At 44.4% G+C, this 27,096-nt stretch overlaps 1 protein-coding gene and 1 pseudogene across 2 annotated transcripts; one reads left to right on the top strand and one right to left on the bottom strand.

Moving 5' to 3' along the window:
- Nucleotides 1-40: 40 nt before the first annotated feature.
- Nucleotides 41-26,962, bottom strand: LOC139053380 (SCY1-like protein 2). Of its 2 annotated transcripts, none has more exons than XM_070530391.1 (16): nucleotides 26,575-26,962; nucleotides 26,007-26,174; nucleotides 25,583-25,740; nucleotides 22,479-22,623; nucleotides 22,025-22,174; nucleotides 21,152-21,367; nucleotides 20,964-21,083; nucleotides 19,062-19,187; nucleotides 16,764-16,940; nucleotides 9,682-9,804; nucleotides 8,857-8,970; nucleotides 5,508-5,640; nucleotides 3,517-3,736; nucleotides 2,531-2,603; nucleotides 2,339-2,431; nucleotides 41-1,212 (listed from the first exon to the last, which is right to left on the bottom strand). In XM_070530391.1, the coding sequence occupies exons 2-16, from the start codon at nucleotides 26,166-26,168 to the stop codon at nucleotides 601-603; spliced, it is 2,622 nt and encodes an 873-aa protein (XP_070386492.1). In that variant the 5' UTR covers nucleotides 26,169-26,174; nucleotides 26,575-26,962; the 3' UTR covers nucleotides 41-600. The 2 variants fall into 2 exon arrangements, with proteins under 2 accessions (XP_070386492.1, XP_070386491.1); XM_070530390.1 differs by having other exon boundaries at nucleotides 41-1,215; nucleotides 26,575-26,961.
- On the top strand, nucleotides 9,815-13,729 carry LOC139053385 (uncharacterized; annotated as a pseudogene).
- Nucleotides 26,963-27,096: the final 134 nt, after the last annotated feature.

The raw sequence follows: 27,096 nt of genomic DNA, 5'->3' as shown, positions 1-27,096 counted from the left end.
CTAATAAATTAGGCTTTATTATAGAAAGAAACGAAAAGCGTTGTTTGTCATAACTTTCCTTTTCTTTAATTTACACATCTAAAGTTAAAGAACAATAAATTCAGCCGGATAAAACACAGGATCACGCCTGCAATTCATTCACAACCCCCGTGTGAATCACATGGGCCACATGGTTAGTGCCTGTTGCGCTCCCCCAATTGTTTTGACCAACACCACAATGCTGCTGCTGTTGCACGTGCCTAATGAATGCGTGGCACACAAGTTGGCGCTGCATGTCCTGTTTCTCTCATCTGTACACAAACACGCATTTGAGTGTCCAAAGGTGGTGCTTGGTGGAACCGTGGTGAGGAGACATGGTGCTAAGCAGCACATGAGCAGGTTGCCTTCAAATAGCTGCTGCCCACAAAGAAGCGATGATGCGTCAAAGCACTGTACCATTTAGAATTATTTGTATGCTTTACTGGCACAAATGCAGTTCAGATTGCAAACCTTAAAGGGCCATGAGCTGCTGCAAGCAGTGTATCATGGGCCGACTTGCTTTGTGCCTGCGACATTAAAACAGTGTCCCAGAGTGTGCTGGCAGTTCTTTGCCGTGACAACTCAGCTAAGAAGGTCATCCATTTCACTCTTGGACAAGGGCTTGACTGGCGCGGCAAAGGCAGGCGTCGAATTCTGCACTGGCGGTTGCACAGTGACAAAGTTCCCAAAGTTGTTTGTGGGTGCCATTTGGTTCAGCTTGGGCCGTGGTGCACCCATCTGAGGCCCCGATCCCAGACGAGGTAGCAAGTTGTCAAAAGCAGACGTGTTGATCTGTTGTTGCTGCTGCTGCTGCCTACTGAGTGGCTGTGGTGATGTTGCAAAGCGCGTGGTCATCGCCATTGGTGATGCTGCTGCCTGCTGGGCGCTCTGAAACCCCCACTGAGGCGTTGCTGGAGACAGTCCGGCTGAGGAGAAGTCGCCGGCGGGCGAGGACCCGTAACCGGGAGATGACCCAAAGCCTGGCGAACCCCCAAATGGATTGGACCCGGTTGGGCTCCGGATGTTGAGAGAGGCCAGGTTAGAGCTAATCAGGCTGGACGTCAAGTCCTTAGGTTCGTGTGCTGGTCGCGTAGGAGCGGGCTTGGCGGGAATCAGGGACGGCTGCGACTGTATGCGCTGCTGGAACTCTTGTTCTCGGGCCAACCTCTGTTTTTCTTCCATGGAGAGGGACTGCTGCTGCAACAGAAGAAGTTGGGGGGGAGGAACTTGGCAATGCATCTAAGCTTTTTAAAGCTTTAAAATCACAGCATGATGAAGGCATAAGATCTTCATGAACACTGACTGAGCTGTGCTGTGCGTGCCATGTGACCACTATGGTATGTAGCCAGCACATACCATTAAAAGAATAACTCCACTCATAATTCTTAAATAAAGTTTAATAGCTTTAACTAAATTAGCTATACCTATAATTTATATCAACTGTTTTTGCCAAATGCACCTGGCCATGTCTATTTCACCTGGTGGCATCCTTTATTACGCCTGTAAGTTCTTAAAATGATCATTAAAATCCATGCTGCTCTCCATGAATGTATCATGGCCATTGGCTTCAGCATTTATTGAAAGTGACTGACACACTGATTATTTGAAGAAGCTTAACGTCTCAGAGCAACACAGGAACTAGGAAAAATGCTATAGTGAATGGCTACGTGCTTTAATTCCAACCGCCTGCCCTCATTTAATGTACATCTAAATCTAAGCACACAAGGACTGTTGCATTCTTCCCCCGTTGTAATGCAGCAGTTATGGCCGGGAATCAAGTTCTATGCGAGGAAAGTGTGACTGTATGACTTGAATGTTTTTTACTGTGTTTCGGAAAAACCCATGTGGTTTTCTCAGAAAGAAAGCTTTCCTTGTAGCTTCGTGCTACAGTTGGGTGGACAACAATTCTATCTTTAATGAATTTTCCTCCACCATGTGAGCTTCTGCAAAACTTAACATATTCTATGTTTCCCGGTGCTTCGAACTGTCTATTAATTCGGTCTCGCATTGCGATCTGCTAACCTCCTGGCTAGGTCAGCTGGTAAAATTAGTGCCCGAAAGGGCAGTGGTCGTGGGCTCGAAACAGAGATCAGGACAAATTTTTTTTCAACTGTGAAGCTTTCTTTATAGTTTCGTGCTGCAGTCAAGTGGATGACAATTTTCCCTGTCACGGTGCTTTTTTATCTTTTGTACAAGCTGTGTAATATCTATAAAATATAGGTGCAATCTATGGAATAAAATTTTCTAATATAAGCTCTTTTCAGATACGACACCTATCTCGCCCTCCTACAGCTCAAAAAAAATTACCAGCAGCTCATACCTTAGGTTTCTGCGTAGGCGACTTGGTGGCACTGGCATTTGGCGATGATGCTGAGAAATTAGAAATTCCCAGGTCATCATAGACATTACTAGTCTGGAATAAAAAGACACAGTATTTGAAATTACCACTCATACTACATCATCTTACTACAGCTGTCACAAACTTCTCCTTGCACATTTTTTTTTTACATACCGTAGAGTTGGCTTTGTTTGACAGCGTAAGACCAGGAACAATTTCATTGGGATTGGTCATCTCCATTGCGGCACTGTCAGAAAAAAAAAAAAAGTAAATAAGAAATCCAGCAAGCCTAACATCCCTGACACATGAGCGAATTAAAATCATTTTGAGCAAACCTCTTTGCTTTACGCTCAAGGACCCTTTACCAAAAAGAGCTTCGCCAATGACACTAAATACGGTGTAGTCTCCTTCACATGTTTTCAGTAAGCGGTTGCAAAACACATGGTGTTAGAAAATAAATAATTGAAAATAGTGAATCTGGTCAGTGAAAAGTGAAGAAAAAGCAGCTAATTTTAATCTTGTCAGAGGTTTAGGGTAGAGCAATCTAACAAAAGAAATACGTGTCAGCGGCGCATGCTGATTCACAACAATAAGGCAAGCGCGTCAAAACAAAGCGCTACATGAGCGCAGGTCTGTCTACGATGGCTGCTCTGAATCGCTCCCACATGTCACTCGCACGCTGCCTCTCACAATCTCCCGATCAGCGAGGCAGCCGCACCACACTTCGCTCCTTTGCAATGTGCCACATGGGACAGGTTGTCTATGCCAGCCAATATATTGCGACATGAAATCACATGTTGCATTAGGGAGTATCGTAATCATCTGTGTTCCCAAGAACAGCCCAACAAATTTACTCAGCATGCTGTGCTGAAAAACATCCTCTTCATCAAAAATAAGCCCAGGTAACAGCTACATTACCACACTAATTAACCACAAAGCCACTTGCCAGAGTGGCTTATTGGTCTTAACTGAAAGCAGACACAATACACGTGGTATGCGTGTGTTTTTTGCCTCTTCTTGCACAAAGTCGTACATAATTTAACGAAATCACCTGCAGTTATGATAGGGTGCCTTTGACCTAACCATCGAATTTCTGAATGACCGCTATAAAAGGCAGGAAGAACCAAGTGAAAAAAAAAAAAGAGAAAGGGTGAACAAACCTTTGTTCCTGCTTGATGGAGTTGAGCTGCTCCAGCTTGGCTTTGTGCTCCATTTCAACGGCAGCGATCATGTCCTTGACAACGCCCATGATCGCTTGGAACTGGTTGAGCGTCAGCCCATTCTCTATGGTCAGGGGCATCAAGAACGGGATCACTTTGCACGCCATCACGTCCTTGGTGAGCCCCAGCTTCTTGTGGGACATGGCCAGCTTGTAGATGCCTGCAAAGGGCGTGAGGTCCGAGGTTTCGAATTTCTGTGTGGTTGCATAGGTGTGACAATAAGGACACAAGTGGGCTAGTTGGGGCATCTCTATGAAAGTGCCTTATACACAAAGTACAAGTACAAAACAAAAACATGACTTGCAACTGCTGTCTTGCCCTTCGCAATTAAACTTAGTCACTGTTACGCTACATGCGCATTTGTGTATGTGTGGTGTCAAACAGTTTTCTGTCGCATGTTGCTGTTCTAAGTATCAGTATATGTTTACCTGAGGCCTAAGTCAGTATATTTCACACCTGGCAACTGCTACAATATTGTCGAAAAATTTCCAACATTGAAAATTTGTTTACGACTACCATAGTGACAAAAATAACTTTACTATGTTTTATTTGCATCCAGTTTAGGGCAATGCTGATTGAGAGAATATGGACATAATTGTTTACCAATTTCTCAAAGCCCAATTTTTTTTAACCTGCTCAACTATGTGGTCATACCTGGATCACTAACACCAACTCCACAGAATCACTGTACAATGGCATCCAAACTTTTGGTCGCCATTCCATGAATGCTTTATGAATAAATCTCAATTATTTCCATTTGCCTATGGTACAGCCTCTAGAGTCTGTACAGGAGTATGCTTATCTAGGTCAATTGCTCACAGGGGATCCTGATCATAAGAAGAAAACTTGCAGAAGAATAAAAATGGGTTGGAGTATATATGGCATGCATTACCAAATCCTGACCAAAAGCTTAACACTGTCAATGAAAAGAAAAGTGTACAACCATTGCATTCTGTTGATGCTAACGTATGGGGCAGAAACTTGTTTAACAAAGAAGCTCGCGAACAAGAACCGCACCAAGAGTGATGGTATGAAAAATGTTGGACGTAACATAAACATGTCACTGTTTGCTCAGAGACCAAATAGCGACAGCCGATATTGTACTTGACATTAAGAAAAACAAAAAATGGGAGCTGGGCAGGCCATGTAACGCATAGGGTAGATAACTGATGGACCATCAGAGTTACAGAATGGGTGCCAAGGGAAGGAAAGCGCACTCGAGAACAGCAGAAAATTGGATGGTGCAGTGAAACTAGGAAATTCGCATGTGCATTGGAATCAGCTAGCACAAGACAAGGGTAATGGGAGATAGGAGGAAGTGGTCTTTGGCCCGAGTGGACAAAAAAAAAAGAAAAGGCTAATGATAATGATGGCAATGATCATGCTAGCTGTGCCCACAGAACAGAGGGCCTGTTCTCACAGCATTCCTACAGAATAAAGCCTGGGAAGTTTAATAAACAGTCAACAAATCCAGAAAAAGAACAAGTTTTATGATTTTTCAACAATTAAAAAAAAATTTTTTTGAAGTATCTCAAAATGTTAAGTTCACCAAATCTGATACTTGAGCAGAACAACATGCACGTTTCTCTGTTTAACTTCTGGTCATATGCTTCTGAAAGCTCAGCTCCTAGCTTAAACTTTTCATGATCATAGAATAAACTTTGTTGTGAGTTGCATTCTGCATCCAAACATGGTGCTACTAAAATGGCTCATGAAATCTGTTGTGTATGAAATTTGGACCCAAACGAGCCAGTGGTTCAACTGAAAGTGCCATTGGTACTGGATTGTCTTGCCTATGCAACAGTCAGTGTAATAATCCAATTTCTGATTCCTGCCGCTTTACCAGAAATAAGCACCTATGTGAGAAACGTATTGCTGTTCCTTTCAGCACATGAACAAGTAAATGAGAGAGGGAAAAAAAAAAGGTCTACCCAGTATTCCCATGAGGACTGCAGGTTCTTTGGAACGTATTTCAGGCAGCACGGGAAGGATTTCATCCAGCACCAACCACTTGTCGAGGTGCTCAAGCAGCTTTCCCAGGCACACCAGACAGTTGACACGCACCTAAAAACAAGGGGAATGCACTACAACATTCTTCTTTTGCAGGCAATTTAACTTGCTAGATTAGACTGAATTGTGAAGGCATTGGCTTGTATGGCATGACATACTGGTCTCCTATGCTTGTATGCTCCTATGCCTTGTATTTATCATGGCAGCACCACACCTTAGACTTAGAGAAATCACAATATGTAAGTGTAGTGAAGACAGAGACCCACTTCGAAATAAGGTTACCATAAAACCAGCATATAATGCAAGATTTTCAAAAATTACGTATTAGTGTCTAAACTTCTGCCTCGTACTATATGCAGATCTAGACCGAAATTTCAGCCAGAAATCTGGCTCACGGTTTTGGCTTTGTTATTGCTGCCTGGCTATCATCATTCTAATCCTCTTCTAGTGTACAGGAGGCATCATTTAGAGTTGGCAAGGGTTTGGCCGCCGTAATGTGCCGACATAGCAAGCAAGTGCGCACCTTGGCAGCGCACGAGCTAACCTGCTAACCACGTGAAGTGCATGCTATCAGGAAATTGCATTCTTTCTACTCACTGAAGCACCAAAATGTCAGTGCCACGAAAGTAGTACCCGGCTGCCTTCTAGGGCAAGGTGATTTTAGCTGTAGAGAACATCGGTAATTGTGTTGCCAGGAGGCAGTTCGGCATACTATACGCTTGCATGAGACGCATATTACAGTAAAACCTTGTTTATATGTTCTCGAAAAAAGAAATGTGAGAGAAAATGCACTAGCCGGGAAAACGTCCAATTCGAAAAAACTAAAAAAATTTACAAGCTCAACTATAGTTGACATCTACCTAATGCGAAGCATTGCTCGAATCGTGGCACGAGATGCTGACGCACGTTGTTATAATCGACCTGTCGAGTGTGAGAAACATTCAAGCGTGCATTGCCATGAAGAGATGATTTACCTCATCCCAGAAAAGGCTGTTAGGATAAGCCCGGACATCGACCTATCGAGTGTGAGAAACGTTCAGGTGTACGTTCCCATGATGAGATAAATGCCCTCTTCCTCGAAAAAGCGTCACTCTGTATGCCCTGAGCAGACATGAAGGAAAGGACGAAGGGAAGGATCAAGAGAAGAAGACGTGAAGGGGAAGAGCTCGTCGACTTCAGAACCTGACAGGGGCACTGATACTTCCACAAGTTCCCCAAGTTTTCCAAGTACACATCGACGACCACAAGACCATGAGGGGTTATTTAAGGCAGTCCGAGTCTCGAGCAGTTCTGATTAACACGGGGGCCACCCCCGTGTTAATCAGAGCCGCTCGAGACTCAGATAGAGTCGCAACCATGTACCAATGGAGTGGATACACCCTTTTCTACTTTTTTTCATCCTCACAATGCCCGCCTTTGTAGTCGTTTCGTGATTCTTGCAGTGAAGACCCACTTCGCCCGGTCGAGATTTTATCGGCGTCGAGCTGGTGGGGCTTCGGCGACCCAAGACGTTTATAGTAGTTGTTTTCCTATTGTGTAGTAATTTAAGACAGCCATGGGAAACCGAAACGAAATCGAACTGTTGGGCGATGCCTGCCGGATGCCGCCAAAATGAAGTGTGACGCTCACATCGCGCTGCCTGCAGCATAGAACAGCAGCATGTTTGGATTATCGCCTACTAAAAGCGTACAGTATGTTACCAACAGCACTATACCCTACGCACTGTATGTGCATGGGGTGAAGGGTGGGGTGCTAGGTGAAGATGTTTATCGCAATTGGTTGATGGAAATAGCTGTAAATGCGGTGTGCAACGACCCGGAAGGAGATTTGCTGGTACCGAAATAAGAAACTGAGTGCGCGCGGCCGTTGGCTACTGCTCTCAATTGTGCCTCGCACCTTTTCTTTTTTACATGGGATTCAGCAGCCAGAAAGCAAACAATTGCAATCTGCAGAAGGGAACGGTGGCATGTTTGGGTTATCGCCTATTAAAAGTATACAGTACGCTTCCAACGGCACCACGCGCTGTGAAACAAAGAGGCAAAGATGCTTATCGCAGTAGGGCGGCTGCAATAGCGGTGAATGCGGCGTGCGGCGACCCAGGATGAGATTTTCTGGTGCCGGAATAAGAACCTGAGCACGGCGGTGTTTTGAGGTGGCATGGACGGGCGACTACATACTGCGGTGAAGCTACTACGGTGAAGCTACCGAGTACATACTGCGGTGAAGAAAATGCACAAGCTGCACCACAGCTTGCGCATTTTCTTGGTTGCATGAGATTTAGCAGCCAGAAAACATATCATATGATCCCATTTTGGCAAAGTACTGAACGCAGACACCAAAAAAATCTTGTTTTCTGGGAATGTATGAACTGGTAAAAAATAAGCGTAACTTAATTCAGTCATCTATCACATTCGCGATCGCAAATTTTGGCACCGGAAAATCGTACGTAACGGGATCTCATCGAGGTTCTACTGTATATGCGTATTATACTTGGTGTTATATGTGGATGAAACTTTTTTTTTTTTGATAAAGCACGTGTGCTGTACAAATGCTCTCGCATAACTTATACAATCATTACAGATGGTTTCTGCTGGAATTTCTCCTAGGTGATAAAGGTGCAGCCTGACTTGATGTGTTTATGAGCGAGAAGAACAAGGGGAACTGAGGAGGCTCGATTATCAGTCTGTTACTACCACACGAGGTCAACAGACAATGAAGCCAAAGAGAGAAAAGAGGAAATTAACTGTCCTTTCTCACTGAAACTTAAAGCTACTAATAGGGAACAAATGAAAGCGGATGAAAAGACAAAATGGTGCTGGTTGACACCCCCAGGGCTAGATCTTGTACCCACACGCAAATCATTATTCTGTCCGTTGTCATCCCGAAAAGTTGCTGTTTATAATTTAACACCGGTGCCTATGCCACACAACGAATACCCAAGAAAGTGAACAGGAAAGCAGGTGCTAGTGCGATGACGGAGCATCATACACACAGCCCAGAGGATGTGGATTCAGCTCAAGCTTTATTTTCGGCCCACTTTCACATCCCCGTTCATTATTATTCGCACGTTTATGTTAACCAGAACAGTTGATTTCCACCATGCTTTCCTTGGCTTCATTGCCTACTGACTTCATGTGGTGGGTGCATTTGTGACGGTCATGTCAGCACAGTTTAAAATCAGCAAGCAGTGACCATCTTCATGCTGTTGTAGAACACGCACTTGCCCCAAAAGGACACACATGGTCTATAAAATTCAAAAAGTTGTCTTACGGAGAGGAAACTGGTTTGAAGGCACAGCCTCTTAATCCTTGGCAACAGGGCATTCTTCATTGATGGGTAGTCGATCAGATGGGCAAAGTCCGGGATGATGTTCAGACACAGTTCCTGCACAAGGTGATGGGGGGGATGGGGGTGTCGTTATTAGTAATTGTCAATATCATTAAGTTTAGAGACAGAGAAATACCCATAAATAAACAGAAAGAATAAAGATGCTGGCAACTGCAAATGGAAGGGATGCAAGGAAGGAATGGAAAAGATAGAAAGAAGGAAAGGAAGGAAGGAAAAGATGCACCAAAAAGGCTATGACAAAAACTAAAGTGTGGCAGTAGTAACAAAAAAAAAAAGTTATAGAATTGCCACAGGCCATACTGTAAATTGCACTGACTGAACCATTTAATGCGGGCAGTCAAATGCATAGTCTGTCCAACAATGCACAGAATATCTCATGACGCGCCCTCAAAAAGCTCAATAGTATTAAAAAAATATATATGTTCCTCTTCCTTTTGCTGTTGCCGTCAAATCTTGTATCCTCATGTTACTCGTGTGAGATATATGCTCAAATTTCATGCCATATAATATAGCAGTTCTGATGTTGAAAATATGACATCAGTTGAATCAGAAGCTTCAGGATGAAACCTTCATGTACATTAGGTGGGAAAGGACCTATGGTGACTATATTTTTGGCTGCCATAAACACGGTCTCACTGACTGCAGCTACAGAGACGTGGCTTCATGAATATTTTGTCAGCAAAATTTGAACTTTTAATACCATGTTTTACCTGCCTTGATAGGGTCCTCCTTTACCTTTCACCCTACCTGGATTTGTTGGGCATCTGATTCGAGCGAGCCATAAATCATTGGCAGAACGTGGTTTTTGATGTCCTCGGGAGGGCACTTGGTCAAAAGTAGCTCCATCTTTTGCATGAAAATCAGTAGTATCTGTAACGAAACAAGGGAAAGGTGGTTTTTACAACAAAAGGTTGACATCGACAATGTTGCTAATAATGGTGAAGACGTAGCTTACTTTTCGCTGAAAGAAAAAAAAAATACCATTAGACGCTCAATTTTCTGCATATATAGACATAAAATTTTCAGGTGATGCCCAATTAATTAGCCTCAAGCATGCTTCTCGCAGTACTGCACAAGAAAACGGTGAATTATAAGTGAACATCTGGAGGCTGCAGCTATAACTATGAAAGGCACATTGCATAGCTTACATTGTAGCTGGGCTAGCTTGCTTTACATGATGGTCAGTAGTAAGCGTGGAAATGCTACAGTAAACTTAGCTTGTAGCGAAATTCACCAGTTCACAAAAGCAGCACTAATCACTCAATTACATCAGAACTATAAATATATCAAATTTAAATAAAAAAACCTACGAAGTAACTTTATAGGTTTTCAAGTTAAGCAAACTAACTAGTTTTCAGCCTTGCAAATAAGAGCTTGTCGCAGGTCACAGCGAAGTGTGAGGCAAGCTTCAAAATTTCCTAACCTATGCGTGATCAGCCCTAAGGAAACGTCATGGCACTAGTTGTTGCAGTATCATCTTCTGCACAGTGCTTGATGTATGCCTTAACCCTTTACTGCACCTTGTTGCATATATGCAACATACCGATAAACGGCCATAAAAACAAAATCTAAGTTCATTTGGTTCTTCCTGTACACGATGTTGCATTTCTGCAACAATAGTTTGAAAAACGCGTCTTTATTTTCTGCTCTCTGTGTTCATTCTGCGCAACTATTGCCAAACAAATATGGTGGACGCTGCTCGCGCCAGCACGTAGCTATACAGGTAAGTTTTGCCAGTTATAAACGCCTTTCTGAACGAAATAACCTGTGGAAAAAAAATGTTAAGCTGTGCAATACATCCTCCTAATCGTTTAGATGGCAAAAAACATTATTTTCTCGCAATAGTTTATTTCTCGCGACGGAAAGTTACTACGTTGCGTATTTGCAACAACGTGCTCGCTGGGTTTGATTTTTGTTCTGGAACTAGATATGGATCCTAAACGTTATTATTGCCGAGAAATTCCGTCAGATAGCCAAGACAGCGAACTTTCCGGGAGTGGCGACGACCCCGAGTGTAAGTCTGTTTGGATTTATCGTGTGTGAAATGTGTTGCCTGGTGGAATGCCCGAATTTTTTTATCGGGGTGAGCGCGCGCGCGCTCTGCTGTCTCGCATCGTTACGGCTTCACCCTTATGTCTGTGCTAGTGGCCTGGCCTGCTAGGTAGGCCTGGCCTGCTGGACAGCCCGGGCCTACCTAGCGAGCAAGAAATGAAAAAAAGGAAGAGGATATTTTGAAGAGAGGGTTGCGGTTGTGGATGGAATTGAGCGGTCATGCACAAGGTAGCAAGATACCCGAGCAGTGACTTTGCTCTCTTCATTTGTTGGAACAAAGCCTGCTACAAGTGGATTAAGGTATAATCGTAAAAAAAAAAGAGCAGAGTGAGATACTATGCCCTGCAGTGATCACCATCTACAATAAGCACATGGGAGGCGTCGGCCTTTTGAACTCCCTCATCTCCATTTACTGTCCCTACTAGAGGTCGAAAAAATATTATTTTCCTGGTTTTCTGCACATTCTTGACTTGACAGCTGTAAATGCTTGGTTCCTTTACAAGAGGAACGTCATGAAAAAACGCGATCAGTACACTGAAAGGCTACTTCCGTTGGCTGAGTTCAGGATGGACCTGGCTGCATCACTCTGCAAGGCTGGGAATACGGCGCTGAAAAAGCGAGGAAGGCCTAGCAATGAGTCAGTAGAACAAGCCTCTGAGGAGAAGAAAAAAAAGGGACCATCAACTCCAACTCAGGATGTCAGGCTACATCATGTATTATTTCTCAACAAGAATATCTGCCTCAGTGCTCATTATTTTCATTGCTTTCCTGCGGTTGGTCACTGGGTTCTTTGCAGCAAGAAGCGGCAGCGCTGCAAGCTTCCTGGCTGCACAGGAATCTGCATGAGCTACTGCGTTAAATGTGGAGTGCATCTCTGTTCCACAAACAAGAGCAATTGCTTTTTTGTGTACCACACTACAAAATGAGTCCACCATTTCTCATTACTTACTGATTACTGCTCAAGGTATAGAACCAACCTTTTCAAGCAAGCAAGTGAAATAGCTTTCTATTGTACCATGTGTTCCCCCTTGCTGATTGTCATGTAAATAAATGTGACAGTTTGAAACACAATAACCCGGGCTTTCCTCAACATTTTTTTTATGTGCACGTTGTTGCAAATATGCAACGTACCCTTTTTCTGCCACTACAAACTGTAAAAGTCCACTGAACATATTTTTTTTATTATTACAACTATTGTTATGGTTCCCTGCAACGACATGAATAATTTTATGGCAAAAGAAAAAATTGTGCAGTAAAGGGTTAAACACAATAGTGTAGCTATTTGTGGTGCTACTGTCATCATCAGAAACATCTTGAGTTTCGTTATTACAGTCAACTTCTCATCTGACCCCGACTGTTCAAATGGCCCAATGCCGAGCAGACTTGTGCACGTTGCAGAAAAAAAAGTCACCGATTGCAATAAAAAATTTCTTCATTCAAGAATGTAACTGATTACAGTTACCAGTTGCGGCTCCACAAACGTAATTGAGGAATCGCTCAATGGTAATCGATTAATTCTAGGTTACTTTCCTCCAAATTTTTATTAACGCTGAATAAATACATAAACAGAATGAGCTGTCTTGGCACTTTCAGTATGCCCTCTGCAGTCCTTCATATACTGATTACCTACACCAACAGCTACATTGTCAGTTGCTTATAAAGAAATTTATCAGTCATCGTCCCTTGTTTTTGTTCTGAAGACATCAGCGACACAGAAAGCTTCTGCGAGGATAAAGAAAAAAAGGTAAGAAGGGGGGGTTATCCAGTTTGCTCTATGTGCGGTCTGGGGAAAGGGCCATATTGTACTGTGTAAATATACTGCATACAATATTGTGGTTACTCAGCATCTGGGTAATGTGACCAGCAGATTCCTCGGATGCTTTGGCGTTTGACAGAGGGAGCTGAGGCAGGAACAAGATTCAACATTTATTCCAAGTTTTATGGGACCTTAGCCAGCTTTCAAGCTAATCAGTAAATTTACACTTGCATTTAGGCATTATTCTATGTGCTTCCAACACCGCATGCACACCAAGCAAGAAAACATTAAGACAGTGGGGTCAGTGCACTTTTGCTTGGCTACAGATCGTTAAACAACACATTGAGAAGTCCATAGTAGCTGCATTAAGAAGTTATACAGGGCCTGTCCCAAAACTTTCCAGAATGATTTTTGTAGTCGGCAACGCCACCCGGCGGGGCGGGGCTTCGGGCAGACAAGTTAGTGGGGGATCTAAGCTTTGAAATGAGACCGGCCTCGGGTGCCTGCAGGCAGTTGTTGAGGCAGGTCACGCTCCGCGCAGAGGTATCTACTGCACCCTCGCTGAGAAAAAAAATGGACCAGTTTTTCGTTATGCAATTAAGTTTTGTGTGAAACGGTAAAAACAGGGCCGAGATGCTCAAAATGCTTCGGAAAGCTACGGTGACGATGCGATGAAACAAAGCCAAACTTTCATGAGGCACAGGAGGTGACGGGAAAGTCAGGAGTCTTGTCAATGACGACGATCACTCGGGACACCCATCGACATCCCAAATGGACGACGCGGTGCAAAAAGTCAAGTTTTGGAGAAGGATCGGCGATTAAGTGTTCGGTTAATCGTAGAGGGCAGGCATTTTGGGATAACTCGGGGTGCAGAGAGACTAAAGCAGGACAAAACACTGTCCCACACGTAAGCCATGGCACGGCGGGAGCAAGGCGGTAAAAGGAGGCATCGTCCTGCCTAAAATAGGGATGTTTGACCACTTTACATCCGGGCCCTATATCGAGTGCAGCACTTCATTTGTGCTGGGACTCGGAAAAGACCTTCCTGGTTGCACTAATGAAAAGCTGAAAAAAATTGCCCATAAGTAATTTTCTGCTATTGACGTCCTAAGTGGCCTTTGCTATTGTGACATACCAACACCGGTTCAATTCATCAGCCAACATCTGGTGGAGCATTAAGATGAGGAAAGAAATACTGATCCGAACATGCACATTCATGAGGCAACTACATGGCACAATCTTGGGCGTTATACAGTCAGACCCAGTTATAAAAATATTCAAGTGCCACGAAAATTCCATTGTTATAACCGATAACTGTTATAACGGGGTTGCATGAAAAAAATCAAAATGGGGGATGGCAGAGCTGTTCTTAGAAAACTATAATGGCTGGAAGGCCAGTGCCCCTCCCCATCACATTCCTTCATCCGTCTGCTGATTGTGTTCACTCGTTTAACTGCTTCCTGGGTGCTCCAATCACGTGTAACAAGTCGCAGCTGTCAGCGTTAAAGAATAGCACTCGTATAACAACTGCAAAGAGGGGGCACAGATGGCAAGCGATATGCACTCTGCCGAGGCATCGTTTTGGCAGCCCCAAGAGGCACCTTTTAAAAAATGCGAGAAGATTGCCACGGCGGCCTGTCAGCTTGAGAAATCCAAAAGAAACGCCTCGGTGAGATCGCCACAAGCATCTCGCAACATACTTTTCACTGGCTTGCATGAGAAAATCCAATGTCCGTCAGCCTTGCACGCTTTACGCGAAGCTTGCCAACATCGTTCTCCAAGGCATCCAGCTGCTCCATGTAGTGCAGCGCTAGCTTTCTCACGAAAACGAAGCACCGTAGGGACTGAATCATCTGCCGGACCTCCAGTGAGGACAACGGTGAGGCAGCCTGCCCTACCATGTCATCGCTGCTGTCGTCGCCGTCGCTGCCGATGCAAGCACATTCGTGACGATCGCCTCATCAGTTAGAAGCACTTAGTTCCTAAATATATAGCTGTGCACTCTTTTTCCCTGGCACCATCGTGCATTGCCGATGATCAGCGGGCAGATCTTCCATTTTGGCGGCGAGTCAAACGAGGCTGGGAAACCATGAGGACAGGAAAGATTTTGATGCAACCAACAAAAACGAATGCAAATAATTAAGCTGTTTACAGAATTGCGCTGAATGCGGAGCCAGCAAGCAACCTTGGAGTAGCACAGCTGGCACGATACATTCGTGTTTCAGAGGGTGGCGTGGCGTAGAGCTGTGGGCACAGCCCATTCGTGTTTGGAGAGGTGGAAAGGCAACAGGAGAGAGGCACACAGAGAAGGCTGGAAAATGAGTGCGCGGTGGCTGTCAGGGCCATTGTTCAGCAGCTCAAATTTCTCATTTTCTTTTTTTTCTTTTCAAGGATTTCGCATTTCACTACCTTTCGGCAGGGGCACACAGCAGCCAGACTTCATCGTTAAAAACGATAATGAGGCATCAGGGCATTGTAGTAAGCGGGTTACTTCACCATGGAAAACATACAAAGTTCATGGTGCAGCAGCTTCTTTTTGTTATGACCGATATATTGTTAAAACCGGTATCGTTATAAGTGGGTTCTACTGTGCTGTAGTTTTCGCCAAATTCAGGTTCTCTAAAGTGTGTTGCCTGTTACAGCTTGTCTCGTAATAAATTGACTTGCATGTAATTCATTACTGAAACAAAGTGATTGAATTACAGTGAGCGTTACCGAGTCAACAGTGGAATCATTAAGCTACAAAGTTACGAAAAAATTTAACTGATTACAAGCAACTAATTACATGTAATTCGTTACGCACAAGTTTGATGCGGGGACAAGCTTGAACTGTTTAAATTTGCTTAACTAAAATGCATCTGAAATTCCCATTCCATTAAGGTGGGACAAGATGGCTTCATGAAAATGCTCAAAGAAGCAAGTTATCAATTCACTATGGCCAGTGAAGCTAGTAAGACTGATCTATGGTCATATTATATAAAGATTCTTTCTTTCAATTCCATTTAATACTGGTAACAACAAAGGCTTGGTGTCGTACCAAATAATGACGAATGGCCGAAAGAATAAAAAAAATTAAAAGTTGCTTTATACGACCCTTGGTATGGTCTGGCAAAAACTTGGCAGGCTTGTCCAGTGGTTAAGATAAGAATTTAAAAAAGTATTTAAAAAGTATGGGCACCTTTTTGTTGAATATGGTCATACTAATCATGGTCGACCTAACAGAAGTTGACTGTATCAAAGTCATGTCACACGTGACTCTGATATTATTAGTATTATAATTTCTAACTCGTAATTGATTAGTGTGACTAAGGCACTCAAGGTCAAGAGATCGGTTGAGCACTTGCAAAAAAATGGTTGTTAAACCAAGAAGACTTGGAAGGTGGCAATAAGGACGTCTAAAGCGACACCAATGACAAATATTAAGTATAGTTATAATGATGAATTAGCGCTTAACACTATGTGAGAGTGCAGTTCCTGCTCTCGTGATGTAACGTGTTCTCTTTATAACTGGTTAAGTGGTCAACAAATGATGATACACAAAAGTTATCTGATGATAAATATCATGCTCAGTGATAGTAAAAGCCACTAATGATAAAAATTTACTGGTGCTACAATTTCTTCACACCACGATGTGAGCTCTATTTGCAGGAACATGACACTTTTTCTCTCTAGGAATCCAACTCAAAGCAGACAGTAGCATCCTGGAAGAACATGACCTCTCAAATTGCCAGTACAGCTACTACAATGGCACGTTGTTCGTTCCAGAAATTCTTAATTGAGGTATAATGGTGCAGCCTCCTTTCAGTTGCAATCTCCTTTGCAGCTAAATCATCTCTACACAAAAAAGTTGTGGCGAGGATGCTAGAGGGCTAACCTAACATTCTGGGTTGATCCAACCTTTGCTTGTAATGCTTCTTTAAACTTGAGCAGAGCTTCGTACAGGCAAGACAAAAAAGGTATGCGCTACCTCCAAGAAAACAATTCGGGCACCACAGTAATGTGAATGCTCCATTTGACATACCTGAACGGGTTCCCTCAGCCTAAATATCGGGATCAGGTCTGGCAGGATGACTGAGCAGAACTCCTCCTTGCTGGATTGCTCAGCAATGAGCAGCACGCTAGGTAGAACAAAGGGCACCATGTCCGAGTTGGCGTACTCTTTCACCAGGCAGGGCAGGACACGGTGCAGGGCCACCCGCTGGAATGCAGCCGCAAAAAAGTGAGCATGGGGCCAAGACAGCACAAGCAGCACTGTGCATCTAGTATGCTTTTTCAGTAGGTTTATGACCTATGTATTTGCTGATTTACATATTTTTTATGTGCAAGTATACATGCCCCGTCTGTGAAATCGGCGAGACTAAGTCGGAGGCCGCTGAGCTTGGAGAGGAAGCTGAGCACCGGAGGAGGAAGGTGCTTGGAGGTGGAGAAGACGAGTGAGCGGCGGCGGGGGAGGATGGCAGTTGCTATGGGCTCTGTGTGCGCTATGAATGTACCAGGTTTGTCTGGCGATCGAGAGGCCGAGTGCTGCGCAAGAAGGACGAACAGCAAAGCAAGCGGCGGCAGGCCGAGCATGAGTTAACTGACCCCGAAGTCATTGGCAAGCACCGGGTACAAGCGGAACAAGACTGGCAAAAGACGCGGCTAGGCGTTGTGGTCTTCATCTAGCGATGCACCTCCGGGCGTTGTCTAGACCACCGTTGTCTAGGTTCGAGGATCCAGGGGGACTATCAGGGGGACGATCAGCTCAGCCGCATGTATAGCGTGTGCCTGAAGCGAACGCTTGTTCAGTTTCCACTGGGAGCAAGGCAGAGCGTCGGAAGGAGAAGGCCCAGAGTACAAGGAGGGCATTTATTCGACAACTATTTTGCCGTTGCCTGTAACTGTTACACCCATATCGGTGCGGGGCTCATGAGCCGAAGTTCCTGAAAATCAAAGGTGGCACTCAGTATCAGAAAACGCTATAACACGCTGCTATACAGGAGGATGGCTCCCAACAACCGTGCTACCAGGGCAACATTCCTTCAGCTCGGTGTAGCTTCCGAGGGCAACTCGACGCAGTACGACCACGCACGAGAAGTGAGCCGCATCGCTGGTGTGGCCTCCAGAACAGGAGCAGCGAATAGGTGTGCACCCGCCTTGGGTCGAGGACCGTCGGGAAGGCCGATCAAACAAAGGGGTGACTGAGAGAATCGGAATTCACTACGCACCGTTTCACTGTTCAAGAGCTTCTCCCTGCATTCCCGCTCTCTGGTTGGCTCGATTTACCAGGAGAGCAGGAACGCAAGCTCCCACCTAAATAGACCAATCGGGTGAGTCCCTGGACCGTTTGGGGGCGGACAACAGCAAGTGTTTTACAGTCCCGCTGCTGTTTTGCGGCCTTGGAGGAAAGAGAGAGGGAAAGCGAAGTTCTAAAGTGAACTTGCCGCGATGCGGCTCCTATGCCCAAAACATGCTGCGCTGTGCCATCGCAATGAAATGGACAATGCAATCCCCACAGCTTGCCCAGGAGACTCCCGAAGAATGTGCTAGGCAGCTCGCGACAATGCGGGCGTCAGGCAAGACGGTATAGCTTAGGAAATCTGGAACAGCACCCATATGCTTGCACGTAACCTGCGCTCACGAAGTAAAATGTCACTATAATGTTTTTTTTTATCTTGCTGTTCTTACAACTAACCAATTTCTGTGCTTGCTGCAGTAGGTTATCATGTGTTTCTGCTAATTTATGAACACACCCACCCCTCATCTAAAGCCCTTCCAAGAGGAGTATTTGAGGTATTGTAAAGAAAACAAGAAATACAAGAAACAGACATGATATGACATTTTGTTGTCTACAGTTTTAGCGCCTGCTGTCTTGGGTAAATGACCTGGTAAACTGCCATCAATGTGTTTTTGAGGTGGATCCAGACTGTTCATGCCTTTGATGTTCCAAACTCAATTCAACCAGGGGCTGGCACCCGAATTTTTGTTTGGGGGGAGTGGCAGAGCACAGTTATTGATTTTTGATAAGGCTGCAAGTGGGAACTTAGCGAGTACTCTGTGTTAGTAGGAGGGGCGTGGTGGGAGGGATGGAGGAAATCTTTGGGCGCCGCAATTCTCCCTTGCCCCCTGAATTCAAAAGAGAACTAACTTGGGCTCTTTCCATTTGTTTCAGCTTGTGCGCAATATGTTACACCAGTCTGACAATGAGCAGCTACGTTGCAGCTTGCCAAGCTATCAGAATCTAGAGGCTAGGCAAAGTATCTCACTCACTAGACTGATTACTTTCCTTAACATGACCATAAAAGCTAGAAGCAGCAGCTCTTTCATATCTTCCTTGTACCTTGGGCATTTGTGCCAGCACTTGGGGCAGCCCCTTGTAGACATGGGACTTCTGAAGGTTGTCCCACTGGTAGAGGGAGTCCAGGTACTGGAGCGTCTTGACACCCACATCCTCCAGAAACTTTAGCTGTGGACAGAGGGCACATCATCAACATGTAGCACACTTGCCAAAGAATGACTAAAAGAGCTTGGCACTGGCTACAGGAAATCATGGCCTTGGGGCACCATAACCAGCAGTAAAATGATGCACAAGCATACACAAGACGTGATGCTGGATGTTCAACTGATTCTACTTCCCAAGAAACAGACACAATTCGCAAGGTGTGGAGGGCCCAGCTGCAGAAGCCTTCTACATATGGACTCTACACCTAGCATGATTTATGCTTCTTGAAAATTGTTAGCTATGGTGCTGAGCTGCTGAGCTTGAGGTCGCATGTTCTATCCTTGCAGCAGTCGCAGTACTTCGATGAGGGGTGAAATGCAGAAACGCTTGTGTACTTGCCTTTAGGTGCATGTTAAGGAAAACCAAATGATCAAAATAAATCGAATTCCCCCACTATGATGTACCTCATGATAAGATTGTGGTTTCAGCACGTAAAACTCTAGCATTTAAATTAATTTTAATTAAGTTCAATGTCATGTCCCGTGTCCCACTGTCTGATCATACGTATATTAAGCATTATAATGTTATAGTAATTTGTATAATAATAATAATAATAATAATGGCTAGTTAGTCCACCTTTTAATTAAAAATCATGCTAACACTTCTGCAATTAAATACTGAGCCTGGGTGGCACGTTTATGATCCTGACAACAATTTGGCACAAGCATTAAATATCAAATGACATGGCAACAACAAGACGGAGCAAAGGCTTTCAACAAAACATGGCAAACTATCAGAGGCATAAAGGAAAAATGAAGTGGAAAGATCTTTCAAAAGTTTGTTGCAGTAAGACGGTACTGGTTAAATAGAAAGGCAAAGTGTACAAGACAGAAACAGGATGAACCATTTTTTGTAGAAACAAAATCTTTCACCCAAAGAACCCTAAAAAATGTGCAAAGGCAGTTCCAAGTTGTCAAATGGAGAATGAACACGTTTGAGTTGGAAGGCTGGACCTATGCACTAAAGAAAGATGGTGGAAGCAGACTCGTTGGTTGGTCTGAGCAGCAAACTGCAGCCAAGGTTCAAGAGGCAACAGTTTTGCCACATAACAAGGATAAAAAATGGGTTGAAATTGAGGAATTACAATTGAAGATGAAGCAAACAGTATGTGAGGTCATTCTAAAAAAACGGCAGCAATGCACTGTCAAAGACAATCTCGGAGCTAAAATTGCTCCTTTCATAATTCCCTGACTTCTTGCGGTTTCCTCTAACTACTTGAGCAAGATAGCTCAGGTGGAAAATGGCAAGCTCTAAGAGGCACTCTGTGCTGAGCTGCAACAATGCCAAATATTTTAAAATTTCATGCTAGGATAAAGAAGAATAGGATGAATGCACACTGCCATGGCAATCATCTTTGTAGTTGCACTTTCCTATGGGGCAACTCTGTGCATGGGATTGGCATGTGGTATATTAAAATAATCTAAACTTGGCTAAAACATACTGTCGAAGAGAAGCCAACTTGCCAAATTTTATGAACTGTCCATTTCATTTAATCATTTTTCCTGACATGGCTCATTTTGCGACAGTGTCACTGACAATTCCAAAGTCTTTAGGATAACTTTATGAGAATGAGAAAATTTCCGCTACAATTCTAATTTTTCCCTGTTTGCTAGAAACTCTGGCAGAAGCTGGGAAAGGAATGGGCCAACACTAGGGAAGAATAAGAAGAACTCATTGAAAGCATCAACTGTAGATAATGAAGTGCAAATGATAAAAGAAGCTGAAAGCGGGGTCACTCACTTTAGAGAACTGGTGCGCATCTGGCCTGATGTCTGGTGTCACACTCAGGAGCATTCTAACATGCTCCTTAGCATCTTCAGGCAGGCCACTCAATCTTCCCGATGACAGATGCTTCAAGTGCTGTGGGGAACGAGATACCAAGGCCTTTTTCAGCACACAAGACCACAGCTTTCATAGAATGGGCTCACTTTGTTTATGCACTGCTTCAGCGAGGCCACGCTGTTGTTGGCATCGTACAGAGTACCGCCCTTGTTGTAGACAGCATACACAAGAATGCCCAGACTGAACATATCGCTTGCAGTGTCGTTGGAGTCTGCCAAGATGCATTCAGGGGCCAGGTAATTCAAGTTTGGCTGGGCGATGGGCGGGAGGTCTGGCTCCAGGTTCAAGCTCCGGTAAGAAGGCTGCAAGTCAAGTAATGGCACAGCAAGAAACCATCTATATTGCGTTGCTCTGTTTCGTGGGCGATTATGCTCAACCACGGCTTTCCCGTCTGCGCTTAGAAGTGACACAGTCTGTGAAACACATACACCATTTGATGCACAGTACATGTAATCTATTGCTTCAGGAAAGCACACTGTTTCGCACATAACCAAGAACTACTTTAAAACGAGACAGGTATGACACTCAACACATTGCACTGTGTCTTCTGTCCCGTTTTGAAGTCGTTCTTGGTTTTGTGCAGATTAGTGAGAGAGAAAAAAAGATGTTTATTAAATGAGAAAAAAAGTATTGTACATATATTAAAAGGCAACCCCAGTGGTTTGTCCAGCAATGTGCCTAGATTAGGTCAACTATTTTGCTTCGTAATATGTAGAGCAGCAAGCTGTCGTATATAGCTTTGTGGTGTTGAGGGGTCCCTCTTGGAAGGATTAGAGCTTATCCAAAACAATGTATGACCAACTGGCTTCCAAGTGAAGCTTTTACGTGTAGTCTACCAATACAGCTTAATATATTGCTGCTAGTGTCCCTTTAGCAATGTGGCCCGCATACTTCTCTGGCCTCTCAGAGCTTAAAGCAACGTGCAAGCTAATTTGAGTACGCTTTCATAAAAAGCACACCTGCGGATCTTGTGGATTGCTAGCACCTATGCTGAAGTCAAACCCAGCGATCTTCCAAGCACCTTTCTTGTTAACCACTATCGACTGCGGGCAGAGGTTACGATGAAGGCGCTTCACGTCATTGTGGAGGAAGGCCAAGCCTTCGGACACCTGAAAGTAGAAGAAACCGACAATGAATAATCAACAACTGCACCTGTCACATACTTCAAGAAATGTTTAAGAAATTAAGAGACAATCAAACTATCTCTAAGAAAAGCACTTATCTGAATCGGATACCTATGTCCTGCCTCAAACTACATATCACAGAACTTGCCCGCAACTGACAGCATTATAGGTGCATTTTAATATGCAAAGTAGTGCAAATATGCCTTTATAGATCAAAACAGTTTACTTAATTGAACAAATTTGTGATGCAACAGAGTTTATGAACGAGAGCTGCCTGTATGCAACGTACCTGTAGGAACCCATACTTGATTTCGACATCAAACAACTGATAATCCTTGAGCTCAGGAGGAGGTGGAACAGGCATGTTCTCAGTTTCACCAAGAATGTTGGCTAAGCTACAAAACGCTGGTTCTGTTGCGAATGCCAGGCTTTCCCTGCACACATACAGAAGAGAGGCAACCAATGCAGACAGTTCAGTTTTACATAACATTTCCAAACCTGATTAGTGGCAAACATTGCTCAACACTTTGAAGCCTTGTGTTATAATACATTGAAGGGAATACCAAGGTTACCATCACGTGGAAAAAGCAATAAAGGCCTAGAACAATCTACATGTTCACTCCCGCACTTGTAACTATGAGTCATGCATGCACACCTGAGCAAACAAAAACAAAAGGTTAACTTAGCCATTTACGGCATGGCACTGAAAAGGTCACGGAATGGATTCCAAGGGAAGGGAAGCGTAGCAGAGGGCGGCAGAAAGTTAGGTGGGCGGATGAGATTAAGAAGTTTGCAGGCATGGCATGGCCACAATTAGTACACGACCGGGGTTCTTGGAGAAGTATGGGAGAGGCCTTTGCCCTGCAGTGGGCGTAACCAGGCTGATGATGATGACTGAAAAACCTTTTCTTGAAACCTGCAACATGCTGGATTGATTGTGATGCTTTTCAAGAAATATTATCACCATCATCATCAGCCTATATTTATGATGTCCACAGCAGGATGAAGGTCTCTCCCAGCAATCTCCAATTACCTCTGTCTTGTGCTAGCTGGTTCCAACTTTTGCCTGCAAATTTCCTAATTTCATCGCCTCACATAATTTTCTGCCATCCTCTACTGTGCTCCCCTTCCCTTCACTCATTCTGTAAATCTAATGGTCCACCAGTTAGCGATGGCGACAAGCGACATGACGGAGATGGCTGCCGCGTTTGCTCGCTGCCTACAAGTTGAACCCCATGCGATCTACGACGTGGAGCGATGTCTCCTTGGTGTTGATGGCATGAGGACAGCAAATACCCACCAAAACTGGCATTATGCATGCTTTAATAATTTAAGTTGATGTGCTTTGCTCTAAAGAGCAGCATAAAATATTTCTGAAGACCTTGCAGTAGGTTCTTATCCTTGCATGTATTAAAATTTGTTCGTATGCTTGTTCCGTGTGACAATCGGTAGTACTTAATTGAAGTACATCCAGTTCTTGCTTTGCGTTTTGGCTATTCGCTTGTAGCACATCCGGGCAATGAGCGACCAAGTCTAGATTTTCATAAATGAGTGATCAAGCAACAAGAACGAGCGATCTGTTCACGTAACGATCTGTCACTCCAAGCCGTTGCTCATCACTGTTGCACACCTCTCATGAGGTTTGGGATTTATCTGCCCTGTGCATTACATGGCCTGTTCAGCTCCATTTTTTCTCTTAATGTGAACTAGAATATTGGTTATCCTTGTCTGCCCTCTGATCCACACTGCTTTCTTCCTGTCTTTTAACATTACCTCTAACATTTCTCGTTTCATCGCTCTTTGCGTAGTCCACACCTCGTTCTCGAGTTACTTTGTTAACCTCCATGTTTCTGCCACATATGTTAGGACCGGTAGAATGCAATGATTTTACACTTTTCTTTTCAACAACTGATGGAATATACTGCTGAATAAAATTTTGAAAATGAACTTATAAGAATGGAGATACTACTTTCTCCATTCCTCCTCAACTAATTATAGCTTCTTCTCAGGTTGGGCGGTGCCAATAGCAGTACCCTGCATATCATTCCTTATTTTTTCCTTCTTTGAGGTTGGTGTCCAACAAATATTTCCGAGCGTGATAAAAGAGCAGTGACAGAATGGGTGGGGCACATTAACAAGTACCACTAATTTGTTTCCTTGAAGGAGGTCTGGAATGATGACTACGGGTACATGCATGGGCTTTTGCTCGGGAGTAACTGATGATCATAAATGCCAGCCTAATGGCTGACATCTACAGCCATACGCTTGTAAAACAAAGCGCTCCGGACCTCCGAAATCCTTCGTTATAATGGTCACTTCATGAAAAGGTTGCCCACCATACCGCTCATAATAGAGCAGTCTAAGCACATAAGTTCGATAAAAGAAAACCTTTCTCTGATATGAATTCAAGAGAGACTTAGGAAAATAAATCGCGAATATTTTTGAGCACAATTCATCTGACAGAATGTGCAATTGCGGCCAACCTTACTGCATCAAGGTTCACAGCGTGCTCAGTAACGAAACGCAATAGATATGCAGACTAAAGCTGCGGATCATTGAACGCTGCTATCACCTCCCTTCGTGTCAAAATTAATGGTCCGGTTACAGGATCTTCATCACTGTTGCCTTTATCTACACTCGCATCCTTGTCAACATGTATGGCTTTGAAAACGTCACTGGCAGTCAGTTACGATGACACCACCACACTGTCGCTAAATGTGATGTATTCGTCAGCCAACCCACCCGCTGACTTATAACAACCAGCGTACAAGTTGAGCCATTCCAGAAACAGTGCAGCAGGACTACATGTGACATTGGCAGACTCATCAAGCACTGCTGTTAGCTCTAGTGCACAGTGCACCTCGGTGACGTCTGCGGAGAGCAGTGGCAGAACTGCTACGTGTTGTTCATTGTAAAGCAACAAATCAGCCGCCGGGGACACCAAATTCCTTCGTACAGGCAAATTCGCTGAAATGCTCTTCGTTGTAAAGATGTTCACAATACATATAGAACAGAGAAATTCAGCTGGGACACAATCAATCTTTTATAATACAGGTTGTTTCATTGCAGAGGCATTCGTTGTAAAGGTGCTTGACTGTATATGCTGTTATGCATGTCTCTGATGTCATAGGCAGAGGTAGAGGGAACCTCTAAATCCATAAGAAAAAGCGAGCAATCTTTTATGTGGGTTTGTAGGCTCCCTGCCACATGCAGGGAAATAATGTTTGCTCCACATGTTCATGCAGCACTGTCTACAGACTGGGAATGACTTCACAGCATGTTGAAAAAGTGTTTCTGTGCCCCTTTAAAGAAACCGGCTCAATAGCAGGACTCTGTAGTTAAGTGTCATTTGATGGATACAAAGTGTAGTGCCGAGGCACTATGAATTGTCACCTTGATTCTTCCATCGGATGCTGTACGGTGAGAATGCTGGGATGACGGAGCCGTGTTAGCTGCGCCACGCCTTGCTTCAGAAGTTCCATTACGTGTTCCCTGTCCCTTCTGGAGTAGCGGTCAAGCTGCTTCTTCTCGAGGACAAACACAGCTGCCTCCTGTTGATAAACAATCAGTGTTACAATGCTTAAAGTTGTGCAAAAGTTAAAGTTATTCAGTGCCTAAAGTTGTGCGAAACATTGCCAAGTACCATCCTGGCATGACAATTGTCTTCTGCATACATTGCCTCTGTATTAAATGATTGAGCTGATCAGTGTCACACTTCTGCTTTCTTCTGGTTGCAGTGATCGGAATATCTATGTGCTCTGACATGATGCTATACAATGTGCTTTAGCAATCTCAGACATAATGCACAAGCCAGTACCTCTTTGGTGCTTCGCTTTGTGGCCTGGAATATCTTCCAGAGAAGACCGGGACCAGCGCTTCCCACATGTTTGATAATTTCGTACTCTCGTGTGACCGGGTTGCCTGGAAGAACGGTGCTCAGGTTCGAAACTGTGGTCCTTAGCCGGTTGAACACCTCCATCCTTGGCTGTGATCACAGAAAAAACGAGGTTATCATTTCACACAGCTTAACCTATCACCAAACAAGTGCTCGATAAATAATAAAATCGAGGCAATTGAGTCCTGCACTAACAAGCTGGTTTGCTTTTATTTTCACAACGCGGAAGACGACGTTTACAACGCTTTAAACTGCGTTCTCAAACCAATCTGCACACACGCGACTCGTGCATGCTGTGCGCGTAGTGGTTTTGCGGCATGTGTTGGCATGCAGTGTGCGACATGTGCGCGAAGCTTCTCGTCCGTTTATTTGCAATAACACTGCCGGCAAGTGCGGGCGATGGTTGTCAGCGGTTTAGCGAGCGGCTGTACAACACCGGTTCACGCCTCTGCACTCGCGAGGTGAATCATCGCGGTCGACGTATGCTTACTGGTTTTTCCGCAGAGCGCTTTCGTTGAGCGCTAGCCTTGTAGAGCGCTATCTACGCCGGGTCGGTCGCATCGTTTTGAGATTGAAGAATATAGATCGCAGCAGCTGGTTTTTTAGTAGCCGGAATGCACAGTCAGGGCGTCTACCAAAATGCTCTGCAGACAGCTCAGCTGACGACGACCCTGCCACGAGCCAAAGTACGCAGCATCGCAGTCTCCCGACGTGGCCTCATGAGGGAGCTTGCCCAGCTCAGGCCCAGCGAGCATGAGCTAGAGAATCAACGTTGCAGTTCAAAAAGATTTGGGCAACGCATTGCCCAAATGCACACACACGCACACGGGATCGCAGACAGGAAACTACGTCGGCTACGTCATTACGGCTATTGCCATAGAGGCTATTGCATTAAACTGCAAGGGAAGCTGCTCTGCCGGTACGTACTGCCACCTGAACATCGCCCCCGAGGGCTCCGCGGTCGCTACGCATGCGTGAGCTGAAAGAAGGTAAGAGAGGAGAACAACTCTTT

The sequence above is a fragment of the Dermacentor albipictus genome, unplaced genomic scaffold (genome assembly GCF_038994185.2).
Source record: "Dermacentor albipictus isolate Rhodes 1998 colony unplaced genomic scaffold, USDA_Dalb.pri_finalv2 scaffold_107, whole genome shotgun sequence".
NCBI lineage: Eukaryota > Metazoa > Arthropoda > Arachnida > Ixodida > Ixodidae > Dermacentor > Dermacentor albipictus.
Note: the sequence above shows the minus strand (reverse complement) of the source record. Positions and strands in the feature narration are given on the sequence as shown.